Source organism: Pogona vitticeps, chromosome 1, assembly GCF_051106095.1.
Source record: "Pogona vitticeps strain Pit_001003342236 chromosome 1, PviZW2.1, whole genome shotgun sequence".
Classification (NCBI taxonomy): Eukaryota; Metazoa; Chordata; class Lepidosauria; order Squamata; family Agamidae; genus Pogona; species Pogona vitticeps.
This window is the reverse complement of record NC_135783.1, coordinates 197,708,947-197,731,204: the sequence shown is the minus strand read 5'-3', so window position 1 is coordinate 197,731,204 and position 22,258 is coordinate 197,708,947. Positions and strand designations below refer to the sequence as shown.

General features: G+C 41.8%; 1 protein-coding gene and 2 non-coding genes across 16 annotated transcripts in view; 1 reads left to right on the top strand and 2 right to left on the bottom strand.

The window, feature by feature from the left end:
- The window catches only part of ZNF385B (zinc finger protein 385B), a 302,949-nt gene that overhangs the window by 72,499 nt on the left and 208,192 nt on the right, over positions 1 to 22,258 (bottom strand). For 12 of the 14 annotated variants that reach the window (XM_078393837.1, XM_072980833.2, XM_072980858.2 and 9 more), the window contains one exon: positions 727 to 837. The exons of 1 other annotated variant lie outside the window; for it this stretch is intronic. In XM_078393837.1, coding sequence (XP_078249963.1) covers positions 727 to 837 — 111 coding nt within the window. Of the gene's footprint in view, positions 1 to 726; positions 838 to 21,081 lie in introns of all 14 variants that reach the window. One more of the 14 variants, XM_072980907.2, reaches the window with a different exon arrangement.
- On the bottom strand, positions 15,959 to 16,119 carry LOC144586203 (U1 spliceosomal RNA). Its single transcript, XR_013540939.1, has one exon. It is a non-coding gene; the product is annotated as a U1 spliceosomal RNA (small nuclear RNA).
- On the top strand, positions 16,559 to 16,725 carry LOC140703411 (U1 spliceosomal RNA). Its single transcript, XR_012082820.2, has one exon. It is a non-coding gene; the product is annotated as a U1 spliceosomal RNA (small nuclear RNA).

Genomic DNA, 22,258 nt, shown 5'->3' with positions numbered 1-22,258 from the left:
ACAGACTGACTCCCTTAGAGATATTTTATGTATCTTCCCCAAATGCTTAGTGTTTGGAAAAGAGGAAATACATTGTAACCCAATTTTTAAACTCAACTCGTAAAGATAAAAGGAAAAGTATACAGCCAAAGTACTGCTTAATTGCCAACGAGACAATATTTTTTTTCAAACTTCTGGTCAATGGATGCAGTGCTCATTGGGAAAACTGGCAAGTCCTTATTTTAAAATAGTAGTAAAGCATATTTTTTATTTTATTAACATCTAATGCAACAAAATAAAATTTTGGCTGAATCTCTATACCTAGTTACTCACCAGGAATTATTTCAGAAGTAGGTGTGTACAGAATGGTAACATACATGGAGTTAGGTAGCCTATTTATCTTTATGTCCCAGGTATTCTGCCATGACTTTTGTAATGTGACCTTTTGTTTCCACTTCACCCCCAAACATTCTGGCTACAGGCTTACTGAAACTGAAGGGAACAGCTACACAATAGTGGCCAACACTAGTGATTAAATATGAAAGATTATCCTATTGGGAATGTATCCTAAGTAACTGAAAAAATAGCAAATTCTAGAAGGCTTTGCTTTGATCTGCTTAACCTATACAAAAATTATTCTAGAAATGGTCAAGGTTGACCTACATACTAGTATGACTGAGTCTTAGAATTTATATGAACGCAGTGGTACCAAACAAAACACATAAAGCTGAGACCGGAAATACTCACGTCAGAGTTAAAGCGAAGTTGACAGACATTACAGGATATGACTTGCTTCTTCTTTGTGGGGAGTGACACACCAAACGTGTGGTTTATGACGGCTTTTTGCACTGGATCCATCTGAGCGGTAGAATAAAATATGCATGTCAGAAGGAATACATTCAATGAAGGAGGAAACACTGAAAATTTCTCTCTGAAAAATTTTGCTCTTCGTTTCATAGAGCAGTAAACCGTTCCCAAAAACAATGTGGTGACTATGACAGTATGTTTGCAAAACAATGAATGTTATAAAATGACGAACCTTTTACCCCCTCTGATCCCTGGAAAGATGTCTTCAGCCAATAGCCCACTAAAAAATTATAAATAAGGAGATATCTCAGAGAGCTTAACTCTCTGTCTTCTCCCTTCTGCTTCATGGTCTGAATTCCAAAACAGCAGAGCTGCATACTGGCATTTCACAAGCAATAGTTTCCCCCTCATTTTCTTGGCCCCTTTGAAGGAGAGATCTGAAAGCATCTTTGAGAGGGAAGAAAGAAGAGGAAAACAGAAGCCTGACACATGGGGGACTTTCTTTTGTGATTTATTTGGCTTGTGTTTGTTGTCAAAGTGGTCTTGTTAAACAGACCTGGGAGTTGCACTCATAAGCAAAAGACCTCATCCATGTTAGGGTAACATCTTTGTTAGGTCAACTCAAAGCCCGTAAAATATATGCAGCTTCTTGAATTCTCCAAAACTTTTCATCAGACGGAGGGTACACACACACACCCAGAAAAAGAGGAAGGAGGTAACAAAAGAAATAGGGAGATAATGTTCAAGCCATGTTGTCTGCTCTTAATCAAGGTGTTAAGATGGAATGGGGGAGGAGGCTGCAATCATACAAAGTAAGCTCCACTAGATGTTATGATAGTTTTAGGTGGCACCAAAATGAGCAGGAGAATTTTCATATCAACAAAAAGAATGGCACCTGTCGGTAAGGAAGGAGATAAAAGAAGAAATAATTTTGCATAAAATTCCATAAACCTATAGATGCTAAATTCTTAATTGTTTTTATAACTTGAACAGAACTGCTATCCATCTTACCCCACTGGGAACGACTGTAATTAGGCAACCAAAGTGCCAGCTGAGTCTGCTCTCCATTTACTGCCCTTTATCTCCTTCCCTACGGTTCTTCGGCTTTGAATGAGGCTTTGACTGGCCATTTTGAAATAATATAACCTTTTCAAAAACCTACCTAAGCTGTCAGCATTATTCTAGTGGTAATGAGTTCCTTAATTTTGAGTGAAGGGAAATAGCTCTCATTTTGGTCTGTCCTGAATCTTGTGCCAATCAATTTCATTATATGAAACATTGGGGCATAAAGCTTCACTGGTCCTGCCATAGTTACAATCTGGAATCCGCCTTCTCTCATTCCTTCTAGCTTTTGGCCTCCCCTCGGCCCCTTTCATAAATAGGGGGAGCTAGAGTTTCGCATCCAACCTATTATGTTTTCTTTTATTATTATCATTATTTGAAATTTTTTAACTAAAAAAGATACAGAAAAAAGAGACCAAAAAAGAAAACACAGTTTATAAACCCCCCTCATAACCCAACACCATAGAAACAATATACAGTAATAATACCTAGTGTACTGCCCTTCACTGGGACCATCTGGAGATATGACCAAATTTCCCTCCATTTTTCGAGCTGTTTCTTTTCCAAAACTACACTGGTTGTTGCAAAGGTGCACAACTCTTCCCCTTCACTAACACAATCAATACATTTTCCCCATATACCTATAAAATATTTTTATTTATGCTTTCTTATCTATGCTTTCTTTAGTTTTGATATTACACGTTAATTTATCCTTAACAGTATATTGCACACTTCTTTGTACCATTCATCCAATAGAAAAATCATACTTTACTATCTATCACTCATCTTGTTGCTGTTAATATATTTGAAATGAATTATTGGGTTGCTCAACTCCATTGCTCCTAATCAAATATTAATAAGAGAGCTTTCTTAGGGAAAACCTATATATTTGACTTCATTATTTCCTTTATTTCCTTGAAGACCAACTTCCAGAATTTCAATGTATTCTCACATTCCCACAACATATGGAAATAAGTACCTACTTCCTGACACCCTCTCCAACATAAATTAGAATATATTCATTATCTAAATAATTAATTTCACTGGAGTTAATTTATAGAAAAAAACCCATTATCTTGATAGATATACACTTTAATATCCTTCTGTCCCATATGTTCTTCCACACCTCAATACTTATTCTCCCAAATCATATTCCCATATTGGTTTAAGAGTATCTACTCATAGTTGGTTCTCTGCTTCTATTAACATCTTATAAATTTTACTTGTTTTCCCTTTCATTAACGTATTTTCATCTACCTTTTCATTCTGTACTACCAGTTCTTGAAATCTTGCAAGACCACTACATTAATTTTTTCTAACCTACTCTTTATTCCATTGCTCTAATTAAATGAGATTAAATCAAGATACTGGTTCCAAACGTAATACTGCTATTATTTGCACTTTACTACCCATATTTCCCAACCAATTTTTTAACTTAAAATTTTGTTTTTTCCTTAATAGGTTCTCCAAATTCCATTTCAAATTTCCTGGAAACTCCTCCAACCCTACAACTGTTAGTGTAATAAATATTTTTCTATATTTGTTTCAAATAAATAACACATTTCTTTTAAAAGGGGGATCTCCATTTTTAAAACAATGCTAATATTATTTATTTTTAAAAATATTCACAAGTGTCTCACTAATATCCTGTGATTCCAAACTTAACCATATTAAATTCTTATGCTGAGATATAATTTCAGGCATTTATCTCATTTGATTAGCTATATAATATAACCTTACTTTTGAGATTTATACCATATCTTCTGATATTTCCACTACAGAATTTATTAATCATATCTTGCCAGTCTTTCAGATCTTGTACAGATATCAGTAACTTCATATACTGTATAAAAATTAATCTTCAATAAAAGCTTAATTTTACAAATTGCTATTCTACCAAGGTCCGATCTCATCCAACTTGTTTTTGATATTTTTTCAGTTTATCAAAATTTCCCTCTTTCAAATGTTATTTATACCCAAATACTGAACAGATTTTTATATATTAACATCAGTTTTTACTCCACTAACTCCTTTTTCTCTTTAGCATAGTTAAATAATGTCATCTCTGATTTATACCAGTTTATCTGTAACACAGTTATCTCTCCAAATATTTTCAAAAGTAATTTATCCTGATCCATAAACATAAATGTGTTCTCTATTGTTAATAAAATATCTGCAAATAAACTAATTAATTTATATTCTCTAATAACATTCATTAACAATTCTATAACCAATGCAAACAATATCGAGGAAAGGGGACATTTCTATCTAGTGCCTCAGCCTAAAGATATCTATTTGGTTTATGAGGAAATGGGATGTGTAGTACTTATTTCTCAAGGCTTCCACAAGCGGTGTTTATCAGCTTGAGAAAGAGACTTTGAGGTCATGCCAAAAGAAGACAAATGATAAATTCCATCTTAATTGCATGTCAGCAGAGATTCCTGGGAACTAAGAGGCTGGACTTTGGAAAAGTTGCCTTCTGGGTAGTGGAGTTCTGAACAAAGAACTTTACACTGAATGGATATCATCACCCTTCAGAGACTTACCCTTTAAAGAGGGGTATTCCTGACAATGCTATACTATCATTCATTAACACGGTTGCAATATTCTCTAAATATAATTGATTTATCATACCTTTAAAACATTCTCCAAAACTTAATATCTTTACTATCAATTTTAGCGACCGTTCCACACAATCAAAAGCTTAAAAAGTATCTAATGAACACAAGAATATAAGAAGAGTCCTGCTGGATCAAGCCAAAGGCCCATCCAGTCCAGCTTCCTGTATCTCACAGTGGTCCCACCAGATGCCTCTGGGAGCACATGGGAAAACTAGATACCTGTCTCCTGATACTCCTCCCCCTGCATCTCGCATTTGGAGGTACCTTCCTTCTAAGTCTGGAAATTATACATCCCCATCATGGCTTGTAACCTATGATGGACTTTTCATCCAGAAATCTGTCCAATCCCCTTTTAAAAGCATTGAGGCCAGATGCATCACCACATCCTGTGGCAAGGAGTTCCACAGACTAACAACACACTGGGGAAAGAAATCTTTTATTTTTGTTTGTTCTCACTCTCCCAACACTCAATTTGAGTGGATATCCCCTGGTTCTAGTATTGTGTAAAGGGAAAAGAGCTTCCCTTTACCCACTTTATCCATACCCTGCATGATTTTATGTCTTAATCATGTCCGCCCTCAGGTGCCTTTTCTCTAGACTCAAGAGCCCCCAACGCTGTAGCCTTTCCTCATTAGGGAGGTGCCCCCAACCAAGTCATCATTTGATTCACTCTCTTCTGCACTTTCTCCAGTTCCACAATGTATTTTTGAGGTGCGGCCTTACCTGAAGTACTTTGATCTATTTTAATATGTTTATAATATGCAATAAAACATTTTAATATGTTTATAATATGCAATAAAAATATTCATTCTTGTTGCTTAGCATCATGATTTATTAAGAAAATAGATCTATAAGATCCAGAATCTGTGGGATCTTTATTTGGCTTTGGGATTAAAATAATTAATGAATACTTTCAAGTTAATTGAATCACTTCTGTTTCTATTATTTTATTTAAAAGGCTCCTTAACTTACATATTAACACTTTTCTAAAACCGTTATTGTATTCCAGTCTTGCCTACCTTTAATTTATTAATAATATCCTCTATCTCTTCTTCTCCAACAGGCTATTCCATCAAACCTCTATCCATACCTTGCAATCTATTACCCACATTTTTCTCAATATATTCTCTAATCTTCAAAAAAAGCTTCCGCGCTATATATAATTTATGAAAAAAAACCAAACACTTCCAACTTATTATTCATCAAATTGCACTTTTTACTCATTTCACCCTTACTCCAATTAAACTCGTAGCTTTTTAAAATTGTGTTGCTCTAGCCAACATTCTTATTGCTGGATTCAAAATAATGTATTTTCAGATATGTTAAATTCCTCTGAATTTTTTCCTTTTCAGTATTCTGCAATTCTTTTCTCTTTACTTGTACAGTATTTCTGATAAAACTGTATGTCTATTTTAATGTATTTCACCTCCAAAGCTTTCATTTCTTCTTCAAGCTTTCTGTATTGTTTTCTTTCTCTAATACATAATTCTTTTACCAGTTTTCATTATATTTGAAACAACACTCTCATTGTAATCTTCTCTATCATTAAATTCCCATATTTCCCCCATTTTCCTCCATTTTTCTTACTCTATTTTATGCTGAAGAATACTTGTATCTATCCTCCATCTTTTAGCTTCTTTACAGTCACATCTAATTCTAATATCCACATTCAGCAAAAGATGTTCAATTACCTTTATAATATCTTCATTAGTATTAATCACTCTAGGAACCAAATGCTTAGAAACAAATCTGTTCTGGAGTAGCTTTTCTACATGGAGGACTCAAAAGTAAACTTTTTATGGTCTGCTTTCAACTCTCCAAATATCTTTCACATCAGTTTTCCTTATCTTTCTCTTAAAAATCATAATGTTATTTCTCTGATGTTTTCTAAACTTAAGAGCAGTGGCAGCCACCACTGCAAAGCAAATATTAATTAAATCTCAGGGGAAGTGGAAGATCTCAGACATAATAGACACTGAAGGAAGCATAGCAGCTTTCGCACACAAAATTTAATTGGGATTCATCCTTGGTGCGAGTGCTCATTTTAACTCCATTGCACGCTTTATATTTCGTTCTTGTGAGGAAAAAGTGACTCATTTTCCCCCAGGACGTTTACTTTGGAATCAACAGGTGATGCAATTCTACAAACTACTGTATTCAGACAATGACTTTTTTAAAAAAAGCCTTAACGCTGCCCCACTTTAAGTTATAACAACTACTTCTTGAGGGCATTTTGAGGCCAGGTGTTTTTCCAGTTTTGTGCCCTTCTCTCACTAATCCTAAGGGTTCCACAGTTTCCATAGTAATGGTAAAATAAAATAATAAAATAACAAGGGCTACAACTGTTACATACAGCACTGATGTTACCTGTCTGTCATGGGTTTGGAGGGAAAGTTCCATCCTATGGGGAGTGGAAGGCGGGACATCAGGAGGAGGGGCTGTACTGTATATATATGTGGAGCGTGTGTGGAGAAGGAGGAGAAGCTGGAGGAAAAAGCTGAGAGAAGAAGCTGGAGTGGGAGTCTGTGTGTCAGACAGGGTACTACTGTGTGTCAGTCAGTACCAACCTGATAGGTTCAGGTGTCTGTATGGTTAGCCAGAACTGATAGGTTCAGGGTCTGTGCTTCAAGTTAAGTGTTCTGTGTGAACCAAACTGTGTGTATGTATGATTGAGACTAAGCCACGTTACTGTATCTTATTCACTTGATCCTTTTATTTTTCCCTGTGTGTTATTTAATAAACCTTGTTCTTTTATTTGTTAAAAATCCATCCCTGGTCTGTGTGACTTCTTACAGGGAATGGTTGGTGGCAGCTTAGTTAAAGTGTGGCACACTCCAGTAGGTCTGGGGTTGTCACATTGATTGGTGTCCAGCGTGTGGGATACGACTGGTCCAGTTGTCCAGTGGTACAGCAAAGCCTTGGCAAGTGTGCCCAGAGCAAGGGGGGTCTAGTCAGGGACAATCTGAGGCGCGTAGGTAATCTTCTAGGTGTACCTCACGGGGAGGTGCGCTAGTGGAAGAACGTGCCAACTGGGGGCTAGATTAGGGAGCTCTGAGGCAGCCTGTTTTGGCGGGAAAAAAGCTGAGGCAAAACTGTAAAGTAACAGTGATCTAGCCTGTCTGCTGAGAGGCCTAGCAGAGGGGGGTAGACTCTGGCTCGCAACTGTTGCAAGTTAGTGCTGAAGAACAGCAGTAATCTATAGAAAGCTGGTTCTGAGGCAAAAGAAAAAAAAAAGTGGTCGCTTTATTTTGAGGCTTGACTTTTGAAAGCAGCCTGTTCTGGGGGGGGATTATGCCCTTGACTCGAAGCCAAATGGCAGAAATGGGTGAAGTGAAAGACCCCCAGGTTGACCAAGGTTCTGAGGATGAATTTGGCTCAGTGCAAGGTGACAGCACGGGAGAACAGAACCCAGAACTCAGGAAAATGCTCATAGCCCAACAGCATGAACTGAGGATGAGGCAATTGGAAAAAGAAGAAAGATTAGAGAGAGAGAAAATTGCTCTGGAAAAGGAAAGGATGGCGTTTGAGTTAAGAAAATTGGAAATGATGAACCAGAACAATAATAACAATAGGGATTCTGAGGGAGGCCAATTGTCTAAAGCTGACCTGAAGAAATTCCCTGTGTACCACAAGGGAGATTGTCCTGAAGTGTTCTTTTCCCTAGTGGAAAGAGCGTTTGTGGACTTCTCAGTAAGAGAAACTGAGAAGATGACCATCATGTGATCTTTAATCAGTGGCAGCCTTGCAAAAGTCTATGCAGAGATGCCAGAGGAACTGATGAAAGATTTTGCAGAGTTTAAAAAACTGGTGTTTGCCAGACATGGGATAAATGCGGAACAGCTGAGGCAAAGATTCAGGTCAATCACCAAGAAACCAGAGCAGACTTTTACCCAAGTGGGGGCCCAATTGGTGAGGCTGCTAGAGAAATGGCTATCTCAGGAGGGGACAGAGACCTTTCAGCAGCTCAAAGACTTGATAGCGCTGGAACAGTTCTATTCAGTCCTGCATGGGGAACTGAAATTCCAGGTGAGGGAAAGGAAACCGAAATCTGTGGCAGAAGCCGCCGAGATCGCAGATTTTATTTCCCAAATAAGAAAGCCCTTGGGTGAGGGGAAATCGATGGGGAAACCTAAAGAAACCTACAGCAAGTACTCTCAGGGACCAGGGAAAAGCCAGCAAGGGGGAGGGGCCCATGGTGAAGGGAAGCCCTCAGACATGAAACCAAGACCTCAGATTTTGGAGGGAAAACCAAAACAAGATGAGAAAGACTCAAAATATAGCAGAAAATGTTATTTATGTCAGGGAAAGGGCCATCTAATCTCAGAGTGTGAGAAATTAAAGCAGCTAAAAGGAATTGTGCCTCAGGATTCGAGTGGAACCAAGCCAAAAGCTGTGTTCTGTGTCCAGAAAGAGCAAAGCTCCTTGTCACTGAGGGAGCCTGTTGCCATGGCTACTCAATCTGGAACAGTTACATCTGCTGATCAGGCTGAGGAAAATGGTCCTCTTGTGGAGGTCAAGCGCTGCTTGCTCGTGAGAACAGATTCTCAGTTGTTTGAAACAGCAGGGGTGGACGTAGGAATACTTGACCATCAGTATCGGGGGTTGAGGGACACTTGTTCCCAGGTGACCCTGTGCCATCCAGATATTATTCCTAGGGAATATATAATCCCAAATGAGAGCATGAAGGTGGCAGGGATTGAGGGGCAGGTGATCTCACTGCCAGTAGCGGAGGTACCTGTGAACTTTCAAGGCTGGAGGGGAGTTTGGCGGCTAGCGATTTCATCGACTCTACCAGCAGCCGTGCTCGTGGGAAATGACCTGGCTGAACATGTGAAACGGGTGCTAGTGATTACACGTTCACAAGCCACCACGGGGATAGTTCAGGGGGGTACTGATGAGCCAGAGACGGAAGCAGAGGGGAGTTCAGAAGCTGTGGTGGAAACCTTAACCACAGACAGCCGATTTGGCCAAGAGCAAAAGGCAGACGCCACTCTCCAAAAATGTTTTGAACAGGTGACTGATGCCCAGCTAACACCTGAAACCCCAGTGAGATTTCGAGAGAAAAAGGGAATTTTATATAGAGAGACCCTGAGGAATATCTCAAAAGGGGGAGATGGGATCAGAAGTCAGCTAGTGGTACCTGAAAAGTATCGCCCCATGATCTTACAAAGGGGGCACTCTGACATGTTTGCTGCGCACTTAGGGGTGAACAAAACACAGCAGAGAATCACACAGAATTTTTACTGGCCTGACATAGGGAAGCAGATCAGGGAGTTCTGTAAACAATGTGATGTGTGTCAAAGGCAGGGGAATAGCCGCGACAGGACCAAAGCAAAGTTGTGCCCTTTGCCTGTGATTGACACTCCGTTCAAATGCATAGGGGTGGATATTGTGGGACCTTTGCCCAAGGCCACAAAGAGGGGGAACAGGTTCATTCTCACCATTGTGGACCATGCCACGAGGTACCCTGAAGCCATTCCCTTGACTAACATTGAAACTAACACAGTGGCAGATGCCTTGGTGGGGTATATGTCCAGGATGGGATTTGCCTCAGAAATAATCACAGATTTGGGCGCATCGTTTACATCGAAGCTCATGAAACGGTTATGGCAAATCTGTGGAATTAAACACAAGGAAACCACTGCCTATCACCCTGAAAGTAATGGGTTAACGGAGAAGTTCAATGGGACTCTAATGCGCATGATTAGGGCTTACTTGGCAGAGAATCCAAACAATTGGGACCAGAAGCTGCAATCCCTTTTGTTTGCTTATCGATCAGTGCCACAAGCCAGTACCGGGTTCAGTCCGTTTGAACTTTTATTTGGGAGAAGGGTGAAAGGGCCCCTTGATTTGATCAAACAAAATTGGGAGCAGATCACCCAGGATGACCCACAAGACGTTGTGACATACATAGACACCTTAAGGAATGACTTAAAGAGAAACCTAGAGCTAGCAGCAGAGACCCTGCAAGCTCAAAAGGTCAGAAAGAAAGCTTGGGATGACCAGGAAGGCAGGGAGAGGCACTTTGACCCAGGGGAGGAAGTGCTTTGGCTTAGGCCCTGCAGAGAGAACAAACTGCAGCTCAAATGGGCAGGACCATATAGGGTCATTTCCAAGATGTCAGACCTGAACTACCTTATAGAGCAGGAGGAGAACCAAGCAAGGAGGGTGGTTCATGTGAATGCCCTAAAACCCTACTACAGAGGGGAACAGAGGGTTTTATTTGCGATAAAAGCAGCTGAGAGTGAGGAAGCTGAATTACCCTTCTGGGAGGGTAGAGGGGAAGTAAAATACAACCCAGAGGAGGTAAAGATCAGTCCTGCACTCACCCAAGACCAGCAGCAAGAACTAAAAATGCTGCTCATTAAATATCAACAGGTGTTTTCCAACAAGCCGGGGATAGTGAAGGGAGTGATGCATCGGATCCACACAGGGGATGCACCCCCGCAGGCAGTATCCCCATACCGAGTAACGGGACCCTATAGGGACAAGGTGCGGAAGGAGCTGGACGAGATGCTTAGGGAGAACATAATCGTCCCCTCTTCTAGTCCTTGGTCCTCTCCGATAGTCCTAGTGGACAAGCCTGATGGGAGCATTAGGTTTTGTGTAGATTACAGGAAATTAAACTGCGTAACCACTCCTGATGCCTACCCAATGCCCAGGCTAGACAACCTGATTGAAACCATAGGGGGTTGTCGGTTCATCTCATCATTGGACCTGGTAAAGGGATATTGGCAATTAAGAATTGATCCCAGGGATCAAGAAAAGACCACCTTTTGCAGCCCTTTTGGTCTCTATGAGTTTCGAGTCCTGAGCTTTGGTCTCAGAAATGCACCAGCCACATTCCAAAGGCTGATGGACCAGACCTTGGCAGGGCTCAGTGACTTTACTGTGGCCTACATTGACGACATAGGGATCTTCAGTAATACCTGGGAAGATCACCTGAAACACCTGGAGTTAGTGCTGCAGAGGTTAAGTGCAGCAGGGCTAACAGTAAAGGCGAGCAAGTGTCAGCTGGGTAGCCCAGAAATAAAATACTTGGGTCACATAGTAGGGGGAGGAGTGATAAACCCCCTCGAGGCCAAGATAGAAGCAGTTCGTGATTGGCCCAGACCCAACACCAAGAAAAAAGTCAAATCATTTCTTGGGTTGGTGGGCTACTACAGAAAGTTCATCCCGAGGTTTAGCGAGATTGCGGCTCCGCTGACCGATCTGACGAGGAAGAAGGCTGATGACCGCATCCCGTGGACCAGCGACTGTGAGGAGGCGTTCCAGAGGTTGAAGCAGGCGCTCATCAATTATCCAGTGCTGCGTGCTCCAGACTTTGATCGAGAGTTCATCATCTACACCGATGCGTCTAACAGCGGGGTAGGAGCAGTTCTTTGCCAGGAGGATGAGAATGGTGACCAGCATCCAGTGTCCTACCTGAGTAGGAAACTCCAGAAAGGTGAGAGACATTTGGCAACCGTGGAAAAGGAGTGCCTGGCCATAGTCTACGCGATCCAGAAGGCCAAGCCTTACATCTGGGGAAGACATTTTATTCTGTGCACTGACCATTCACCACTGCAATGGTTAAAGACAATGAAATCCCACAATAGTAAACTTATGAGGTGGGCTTTAAACCTGCAAGACTATGACTTTGAAGTGAAGGTGGTCAGAGGGTCAGTGAACTGTGTTGCTGACGCCTTGTCAAGAAGACCTGAAGAATGAAGACGGCGAAAGAAACATGGACTATGTATATATTTTGATGACAAAAAGTCAAATGTGTCTGTTTATTAAACATGTTGGTTTGTATGAATAAAGGTAACTTGATGTATTGTTAATGGTAAATGTTCAAATGCCTAATAGAGTGTAAGTATAAGTAAGTATGGTATTGTATGTTATTATATGACTGTTTTTGTTTGTTTTGGGTCCAGGTTGTTTTTTGGTGAAAAGCACCTTAGCTTTCCCCCTACAAAACAACTTATAAAGAGGGGAGGTGTTACATACAGCACTGATGTTACCTGTCTGTCATGGGTTGGGAGGGAAAGTTCCATCCTATGGGGAGTGGAAGGCGGGACATCAGGAGGAGGGGCTGTACTGTATATATATGTGGAGCGTGTGTGGAGAAGGAGGAGAAGCTGGAGGAAAAAGCTGAGAGAAGAAGCTGGAGTGGGAGTCTGTGTGTCAGACAGGGTACTACTGTGTGTCAGTCAGTACCAACCTGATAGGTTCAGGTGTCTGTATGGTTAGCCAGAACTGATAGGTTCAGGGTCTGTGCTTCAAGTTAAGTGTTCTGTGTGAACCAAACTGTGTGTATGTATGATTGAGACTAAGCCACGTTACTGTATCTTATTCACTTGATCCTTTTATTTTTCCCTGTGTGTTATTTAATAAACCTTGTTCTTTTATTTGTTAAAAATCCATCCCTGGTCTGTGTGACTTCTTACAGGGAATGGTTGGTGGCAGCTTAGTGAAACTGTGGCATATCCCAGTAGGTCTGGGTTTGTCACAACAACTATTAGGCGGTTTGAAAATCCCTGTGGATAACGAGAGCGGATGACTTTTTAGATGCTGTAATAAGTTGTGATAATGAACTGCTTTTGAAAAGTAACTTTTACAAGCTTTCCAGTGATACCTTTACTAGGCCGAAATGAAGGCCTTTTCCAGCAAAACTACAACCACCACCTGAAGACTGGGAAGTGAAGCTAGACAGAAGGGACCATGTCATCCTTAAGGGGTTTCTCCCAAAATCCCTACACATTTCAGCAAAAACTTGATTCTCCACAAGAACCATCATTGCAAGACACATTTCATGACTCCACTGGTCCCGTGGTTCCTTTTCCCTGCTATTGCCAGTTGCTCAGTTGTTTGTCAGCATAATGCCAAAGAGGAGGGAAATGAGCAGGTGGCAACAGGGACAAGGCAACGGACCAGCACCTGCCCTCCATTCCAACCACTTGCCTTGACCTCTTGCTTTGGGCGGTGCAAGAACCGGGACCTGGAGGAGGTGGTTGAGGTGTGGATGCCCTGATAGTAGATTGGTTGAAGTGGAGAGGGCCAACGAGGACAGATGTAATCTGAGGCCCCTTCAAAGCCTAGCACTGGCCAATGCCATACTTGATAGAATGAATACCTTTTCCCAATATTATTTAAATACAGTAGGACCCCTCCCTCCCCTTATCAGTGGGGGATTAGCTCCAAGGCCCCTGTGGATGCTGAAAACTGTGGATAATAGGGAACACTGTACAGTCATGCCCCACTTAACGATTACCCCATATAACGACGAAGCCGCTTCACGCAATTGCGCTCGCAAAACGAAGTTTTAAATGGGTTTTTTTTTTGCTTTGCAAAGATTGGTTCCCTGCTTCGGGAACTGATTCTTCGCATTACGACGATCAAAACAGCTGATCCTCGGGTTTTCAAAATGGCCAAAACGGCTCCCTGTTGTGTTTTTGGACTGATTCCTCGCTCTACAGGCACCGAAAATGGCCGCCCCTATGGAGGATCTTCACTGGACGGTGAGTTTTCAGCCCATTGGAACACATTGAATGGTTTTCAATGCATTTCAATGGGCTTTTTAATTTCACTTTTCGCTCTACAGCGATTTTGCTGGAACGAATTAACGTCGTTAAGCGAGGCACCACTGTACATAGCAAGGTAATGCTATGTTTCAGAATTGGGATACAAGGCAGCTTAGAAAAGAGTTTAAAAACAATAGAAAACTACAGTGCAATGGTATCTTCGAATCTTAGAACTACAAAGCTAGAAGGGATCATGGATCATGGAGTCCAGTTCATGTCAAGGAGGTGACATGGGGAATCAAATTCCTAACCCCGGTTCTGAAGCCAGATGCCTAAGACACTGAGCTATCCAGCAGTCGAATTACAAACAATAAAACAGAAATCCATTCAGCATGTAATGTAATTGCAATTAAAACTGGAACATTTTTAAATCATTTAATTAAAGATTCTAATAAACAATTTATATGTAAACTGTATTTTCCACAATGTGCCATGCTCAAAACTGCTCACAAAGACATGCAGTGATACATCACAAGAGCAATACAACATCATAACACGTACATCTTGTAACACACCTCAGTATATTACAATTCATGTAAAACATTAACAAAATTTACCGATAGGTCAATAATACTAATAGTATCAAAATTACACTGACATTATAAAAGTCATGTAAAGAAGCCTAAAAAAAAGAAAATGTGCTCATATCAAACTCACAGCAAAAGAGGAAAGATAAAGAAATTAACGCAGGGCACTCAGATAGCCTGCCCTCAAGCAGGAGAAAGCAAACTTCTAAGAGGCAACTTCCAGACTTTCTAACTGAATAACATCACTGAGACTTCTTTTTATCTGTCTCTCTGGCAAGAGTACACCTAAGCTGTGGACTTGTGTCTTCAGGGGTACTGTGGCCTCATCCAGCAGAGGCTGAATCCCTATTTTCTGATTGCCTTTTGTCTGGCGAGAAACACCCCTGTCTCATCCAAATTAAGTTTCAACTTGTTCACCCTCATCCAGTCCATGGTTGACTGCAAACACTGGCTTAGAACTGAAACTGCTTCCTAAGACTGAGATGGAAAGCAGAGACAGAGTCGGGTGCCATTCGCATTTTGGAGGCACTGCACTCCAAAACTCAGGATCATCTTTCCCCAACTCAGGATTACCTTTCCCAGTGGTTTCACATATATGTTAAAGAGTATAGGGGAATAAGACAGAACCCCGAGGAACCTCACAGGCCAACAGCCAAGGTGTTGAACAGGAGTTCTTCAACACCACCTTCTGAGAGTGGCCCTCTAAGAAAGAGAGGAAGCCCAAAAGGATACCTTGGTCAATGTTATCAAAAGGCACTGTCAGGTCCAGCAGAACTAACAGGAATACACTTCCCCATCCAGTTCCTGGCATAGGTCATCCACCAAAGCTGTTTTTACCCCTTTCCCAGGCTTGAAGCCAGATTGAAATGGATCTAGATAATTTGTTTCTTCCAGGAATCTCTAGAGTTGCGAGGCTAACACAAGTTCATATACAGTGGTGCCTCGCTAGATGATGACTTTTTTTGAGCAATGCAATGTTGTGCTTCACAAGACGATTGTTCCTATGGGCAGGCTTCCTATGGGCAGGCAATTTTCGCTGGATGATGTTTGGGTCCTTGCCTCAAGACATTTTTTTTTTTACCTTGGTTTGCAAGATAGTTTCCCCCCAATTGAAACACATTAATTACATAAAGCCTACTTTTTTATCCCAAAAAAGTGGGGGAGAAAGTGTATGTTGCTGGCTTTCCAGGGTTTGCCTCCTGGAAAAACAGCAACATACACTTTCTCCCCCACTTTTTTGGGATAAAAAAGCAGGTCTTATATAATTAATGACTTTCAATGGGGGAAAAAACCATCTTGCGAAGCACCACCAATGGGGCTATAGCTACAAATTTAAAGGATACAGAATGGTGAAAACAGCCAAGAACCAAAGAGTAAAGAGATTGCTAAAAAAACCAGGGAAATTACAAATGCAATCTATAATTAACACAAATTATGCATTTGAGTTCCCCACATTTGGGGAAATCATAAGAATCAACAGCACACCTGAAGTACAATGGATGAGACTCTCCTTAGAAAAAGCACTCTTATGACATGGTATTTCCACTGCAAGATATGTGTTGGTATAGCCCTTGCATCTCCTACCCCATTCTGTCCCCTAACCCCCCAAGTCATGGTGACCCCCTGGCTGCACCTCCCACTCAGTACAGGGCTGCACAGCCCCAGTCCTGCCAGAGGCCAAGAGAGCTCCTCAGTGTTTTGGGGTGCCCTGCGGGATCCCCATCAGGGGCGAGGTGTTTCTCCCACAATCCTCTAGTGCACAGGTATCAGCATATGCTAATACCTTATGCTAATACCTGTGCACTAGGGGATTGTGGGAGGAACACCTAGCCCCTGAGGGAGTCCCACAGGGCACCCCAAAATACTGAGGAGCTCTCTTGGCCTCTGGCAGGACTGGGGCTGTGCAGCCCTGTAATGAGTAGGAGGTGCAGCCAGGGGGGTCACCATGACTTGGGGGGTTAGGGGACAGAAGGGGGTAGGAGAGGCAAGGGCCATTCCAACTCATACCTTGTAGTGGAAATACCATGATTATAAAAGTGGTTTTTCCAGGGTGAGGCTCATCCATTGCACTTTAGGTATGCTGCTGATTCCTGTGATTTCCCCAAATGTGGGGAACTCAAATGCATAGTTTGTGTTAATGGGGGATTGCACTTATGATTTCCCTGGTTTTTCTAGGTTCCTTTTCATCTCTCTTTCTTCTCATTAGGCCCTATTGCAAAGGTAGCAAGTCCTGGTGATGTCTTATATTGCATTTTTCTTTCTTTTTTCTCCCCTATGGTAAAAGGATCAGGGAAAAAAGAGTCATCATTATCAACAGCCAGGAGACTGCTTTGATTCCTTTCATTCTTTGTTGCTGGAAAGAGAAAGAGGGGGAAGGCCATCTGAGACCCATTGAATTTCTAAAGGCAGTGCAGGTGAGGGGATTGTTTTTCCCCCAATATGGTATGGGGAACTGTGTTTTGCAAGATGATGTCTTCTATGATCTATTTTTGCAAGATAGTGATTTTTTACCCCAATTGGAACGCATTAAATAGATTTCAATGCATTCCAATGGGGAACTGGGTTTAGCAAAACAATGTTTTTGCAAGACAGTGATTTCCATGGAATGAATTAAAATCGTCTTGTGAGGCACCACTGTACTTTGCCTATGAATGGAGTAATGGAGACTGGCCAGTAGTTGCCCAGCACAGTGGAGTGCAAGGACGGCTTATAACTGCTTCTTTTAGGCAGGCTGGAATCCTGCCTTCTTGAACAGAAGCTTTCATCACTCTTTTTACCCACTGAGTCCAACCCCCCTGGCTGCTTTTATAAGCCAAGAAGAGCAGGGGTCCGGCATTCAAGTGGTGGTCTTCACTCCTCCAGGCATCCTGTCCACATCTTGTATAAGCTGAAACATATTCACTATTACTAGGCAAACAAGAGCCAAAGATAGATGCACGTGACGGACTCAATTACAATATCCTTGTCGGAATAGGTTCAGATTATTTTATCTGCAAAGGACCATGAAAACTGGGCTGCTGTGTGGTCTGTGTTTTCCTTTTGTGGGTCAATGTCCAAGAGGCCCATCCCCACCCCAATCAGATCTGCCAGGAAACCTGGCGAGGAGGAAGCAATGCTGGTTGTAAAAAATAATTCCTTTTCAGCAAGCCCTGCACAGGAATAGGTCTTCCAATGACCTCTAACTGTGTGCCTATGGATTCGCTCGGAAGTTTCCACCATTGTCACTCTCAACTCCATTCTACTTCTTTCATCGCCGCCAGTTGCTGGGTAACCAGGAGACTAGTTTAGGACTGTGGAAGGGATACTTAGGAATAATTTTATCTACTCTCCTGGCCATTTTCCCATTGCAGAGGTCATACAGGGCTTTGCCAGAAGTGCTTGCCAAGATCCAGAGTTAATGTATCAGGTAGCTATCTTAGTCTACAGACTCCCTAGAGTTTCAGCTTGCTTTTGTTGTTCTTTATTGACTCTCTCCAAAGGCCATTTAAGTATATTTCCTAAAAATAGTTACTTAGAATTTTTTTTGTCTTTTTAAATAACTCTTACCATCCATGGCATTCACCTGCTTTCACTCAAGATGTGCCTGTTATTCAAATCTACTCATTTGTTTGGAGGGCACACCACCCAGGCTAATCAAGCTATTCACAGTGCACAGCTGTACTATATTTTAGTTACTACTGCACAGCTGTACGATACTTCAATAGCTACTGTCAATCTAAGAAAATCTGTGTTGCGGGGTAGTGATCTTAAAAAAAAAAAGCTCTTCTGGGAATTCTCCAAAGAGGAGTTGCTTGCTAGGATTTCCAGCTACACTTGCCATGTGCACCATAAAAGCAAAAGCAAAGCATGCTGCTTATATACTGCCCCATAGTGCTTCAAGGACTCTCTGGATGGTTTAAAAGTTAGTTACACAGGCTACGCATTGCTCCCCCCCCCCGGCAAGCTGAGTACTCCTTTTATCGACCTCGGAAGGACGGAAGGCTGAGTCAACCTGGAACCAGGCTACCTGGGATTGAACCCCCAGGTCATGAGCACAGTTTTAGCTGCAGTACAGCAGTTTAACCATTGCACCACGAGGCTCAACCTTACTCCTCATTGCAGTGCCTGATCTGCCACCTCTCTGGAAAAGAAATGGACAAAAGTTGTGCATTTGTGTTAAAGGTTGCTGAATTTGATAACACCTCGTTATATGACTCCCTGTGGAAGGTGGGCTGTTGTGAATGACGGATACAATTAAGAAAAGAGAGGAGGTCAAAATTCAGATTGAAGTATGCAAAGTTTATGACATCGGCAAGGATCATGGACATGTGTTTGAATAATTTTAGGTGTGGACCTACCATTAGCACTTAATCTCTGACTGGATCCACAAAGTCAGCATGCAGCTCAAAGGTGGCTCAAGGACACAGCATGGCACTCTTCAACTCAACATGCAGCCCATGATGCACCTGAACCCAGGGTCTGGCCATCCATTGGATGGGGCAGTAGGGTGAGCTCATTATTGACATATTATTGCAGCAACTGCTCGATTTCAACCCACTTGGCCAAATCAGCATGATATCTGTCATTCAGCGTAAGATCGTCGTCGTTTAGTTGTGTCCGACTCTTCGTGACCCCATAGACCAGAGCATGCCAGGCCCTCCTATCTTCCACTGCCTCCCGGAGTTGTGTCAAATTCATGTTGGTTGCTTCGCAGACACTGTCCAACCATCTCATCCTCTGTCCTCCGCTTCTCCGCTTGCTGTCACACTTTCCCAACATCAAGGTCTTTTCCAAGGAGTCTTCTCTTCTCATGAGGTGGCCAAAGTACTGGAGCCTCAGCTTCAGGATCTGTCCTTCCAGTGAGCACTCAGGGTTGATTTCCTTTAGAATGGATAGGTTTGTTCTCTTTGCAGTCCAGGGGACTCTCAAGAGCTTCCTCCAGCACCACAATTCAAAGGCATCAATTCTTCGGCAGTCAGCTTTCTTTACGGTCCAGCTCTCACTTCCATACATCACGACAGGAAAAACCATAGTTTTGACTATGCGGACTTTTGTTGGCAAGGTGATGTCTCTGCTTTTTAAGATGCTGTCTAGGTTTGTCATCGGTGTAAGATACCCAGCATTAAATCCTAGTTCCATCTTCAGGAGGGGATAGGCTTTAACCAGTCGTTCTGTACTCTCAGGAGTGATCCTTTTTCACCCATCACATCTTGGATAGCAGCTGCATGCCTCACTTGATGTACTCTGCTATTACTGGTAGCAAAGGCAATCTGGTCAAAACAATCTATTACTATGAGATTCTGTGCTGGAATGTAGCCCCCAGCTGCTGTGCAGTCTCTTTTACCTCCAAATATCTGTTCTCCTTCCCCCCACCCTCATCCTTCATCCATGAGCCTTTTCCTGTTTTATTTAGGTGATATACAAGAGAAAAGAAAGTTGATGCTATTAGTGGCCAGACTCATCTAGGTGGAAGTCTCCTTGTGCATTTGACTGTCTTTTAGGGCTGCTTCACACATTCAGAGTACGATACAGCCAAAATTGAAATCCGGACTGCTTCCAGTGGGATAGATTTCAGCACCCACCTCACCTTTGGCTGGATCTTACTTTTCATCAGAAAAGTCTGAAGTGCAGTGTGAATGTTCCCCTCCCGCTAAAATCACACAAATCAGACTGTCAGTGAAATCGTTTCCTTGCAAATGTGTTTTGAGCTGAGATACAGATTCATAAAATTGCATCTGTAACACTGCCAGTGTTTAGCCAATGGTATTTAGCATAGTGAATTCTGCTTTCTCTGTGTCTAAACTTTGTCCATCCCGCTGGAATCAAATATCTGTGACATTTCTGGGGCAGGTGCATACAGTATTTGTGCCATGGGTGAGAAGTCCGTCTTCACTTGTGAAGAACCCATGCATGATCCCATTCTGTTTCTACCTTTTCCTCTAGTAAACCTTCACGGGTGGAATTATTCTGCCTCATACTGAAACGCCCTGATGATATAGCCGGTCTTCTGTCTGCCAGAAAAGTGGGTCTACGGGTCCTCAGGCAGCTGATCCTCGATATGCAACCTCTAGTTTTCATCTTAAAGTAGCATCTTTTACTCACCTCAGGCTCTTAAGTAACTAGCAGCAGCAAATTAGTACACACAGAACTATTCTTGTTCCAGGAAAACATGGAAGTGCCTGTCTCTTCAAACAAACCACAGAAAAATTAAATACTGTCCATAAAGCAACAGTTTCAGCTGCTTAAAGAACCACTCACTGTACACAGTAAATGTCACACACAAATGGCTAAGATGTATCTTAAATAATGTCAGACATAAGCTCCAACACATTATCACTGGATTATATCCAGTATTTATTGCTGCTTCCATGAGCACACAATATAATATATCCTCTTGCACTTACACACTAAATTTTGCATTGACAGGTAGCATTTCAAATGCACTGATAATTTGAAAAGCTTTCCTTCTTCTTCTTTTTTTTCCAATTAAAGCACTAATTACTACACCCACAGATCGTAAAATATTGTGCCGATGCAATGTACCTGAACCATCTGAAGTAGCTGGCGCCCTGTTAAAAGGGGTAGAAGAAAGAAGCACCTCCGTTTGTAGAAATTGTTTGAAGACTCGGCTCAGCTCCTCCTGAGATTTCCAGATGATAATCCACAGCATTAACACCAGGCGGTTGGGTAGTTAAAATTAAAAAGGCGACTCCATCATGCAAGGCACTGGCTGTGATGAAAACCTCCGTCCTCAACTGCCAGCAGTGCCAGGAGAAACTCATGCAAACAATACGGCAGACGGAGTCTCTGGAGGCTGAGCGCACGACTCCGGTGGGAGCCACTGATGTTCTTTCCCAACCTGGAGAACTGAACACAGCTCGCTCTCGAACAGAATTCAAGTAGGCTAAGCATTAAGAATTAATACACTTTAAATATGATAGAAAGCAAGGTAGATTACAGCATGTTTGAATAGTAAAAGAGTATCTTGTCTGCCAGACGGCTGGTGCTGGGTAAACTGATCTTGGGTTGCTAAATAAAAATTAAACATGCCATGATGAGTAATTGGCATAATTTGTTGCTCTTGGTTTGTTGTTCTCTGTTCAGAGAAAACCCTGTTGCCTGTCAGGTCCTAATAGCTGTGGACTATTTAGCTGAAAATGAAATCCCACACATCTAATCCAGAACCCATTCTGGTTTGGATACATTTCAGCTACAGGGAACATATACAATTAAGACAGTAGGCAGAGCAGGTATGTTTCAACAATGCAATGACAGCAAAATGAATCTCGAGGCTTTGACTACGTGGTCAAATACTGTACAGTTTGCTTCACTTATAAAACGGGTGGATTTGGAGAATTTATTTTATTGACCACATGACACAAAGGCTGGATTGAATCGGTCCACCCCTTTTTGCTCCTGAGACAGTGTTTTTTCTCTGCCACTGGGGGGGGGGGAGCTTCCACTTTTACAAGATGGAACAATTCAAACAGGCTTTCCTATGTGCTGTTAGTGGCGGTACGTTCTCATAAAGACAAAATAAATAATAAATAATAACAAATAAAAATGTCTGTAGGCGGTGTTTTGATAATATAGGCAGTTGGGGCATAATGTTCAGGACTGGCGGATCACATCTCCACATTCTTTCCTCCACTCCAATCATCCCCTCAATTTTTAACTTATTCTTAAATAATTGTACACATATGAGATAAGCACTAGATTA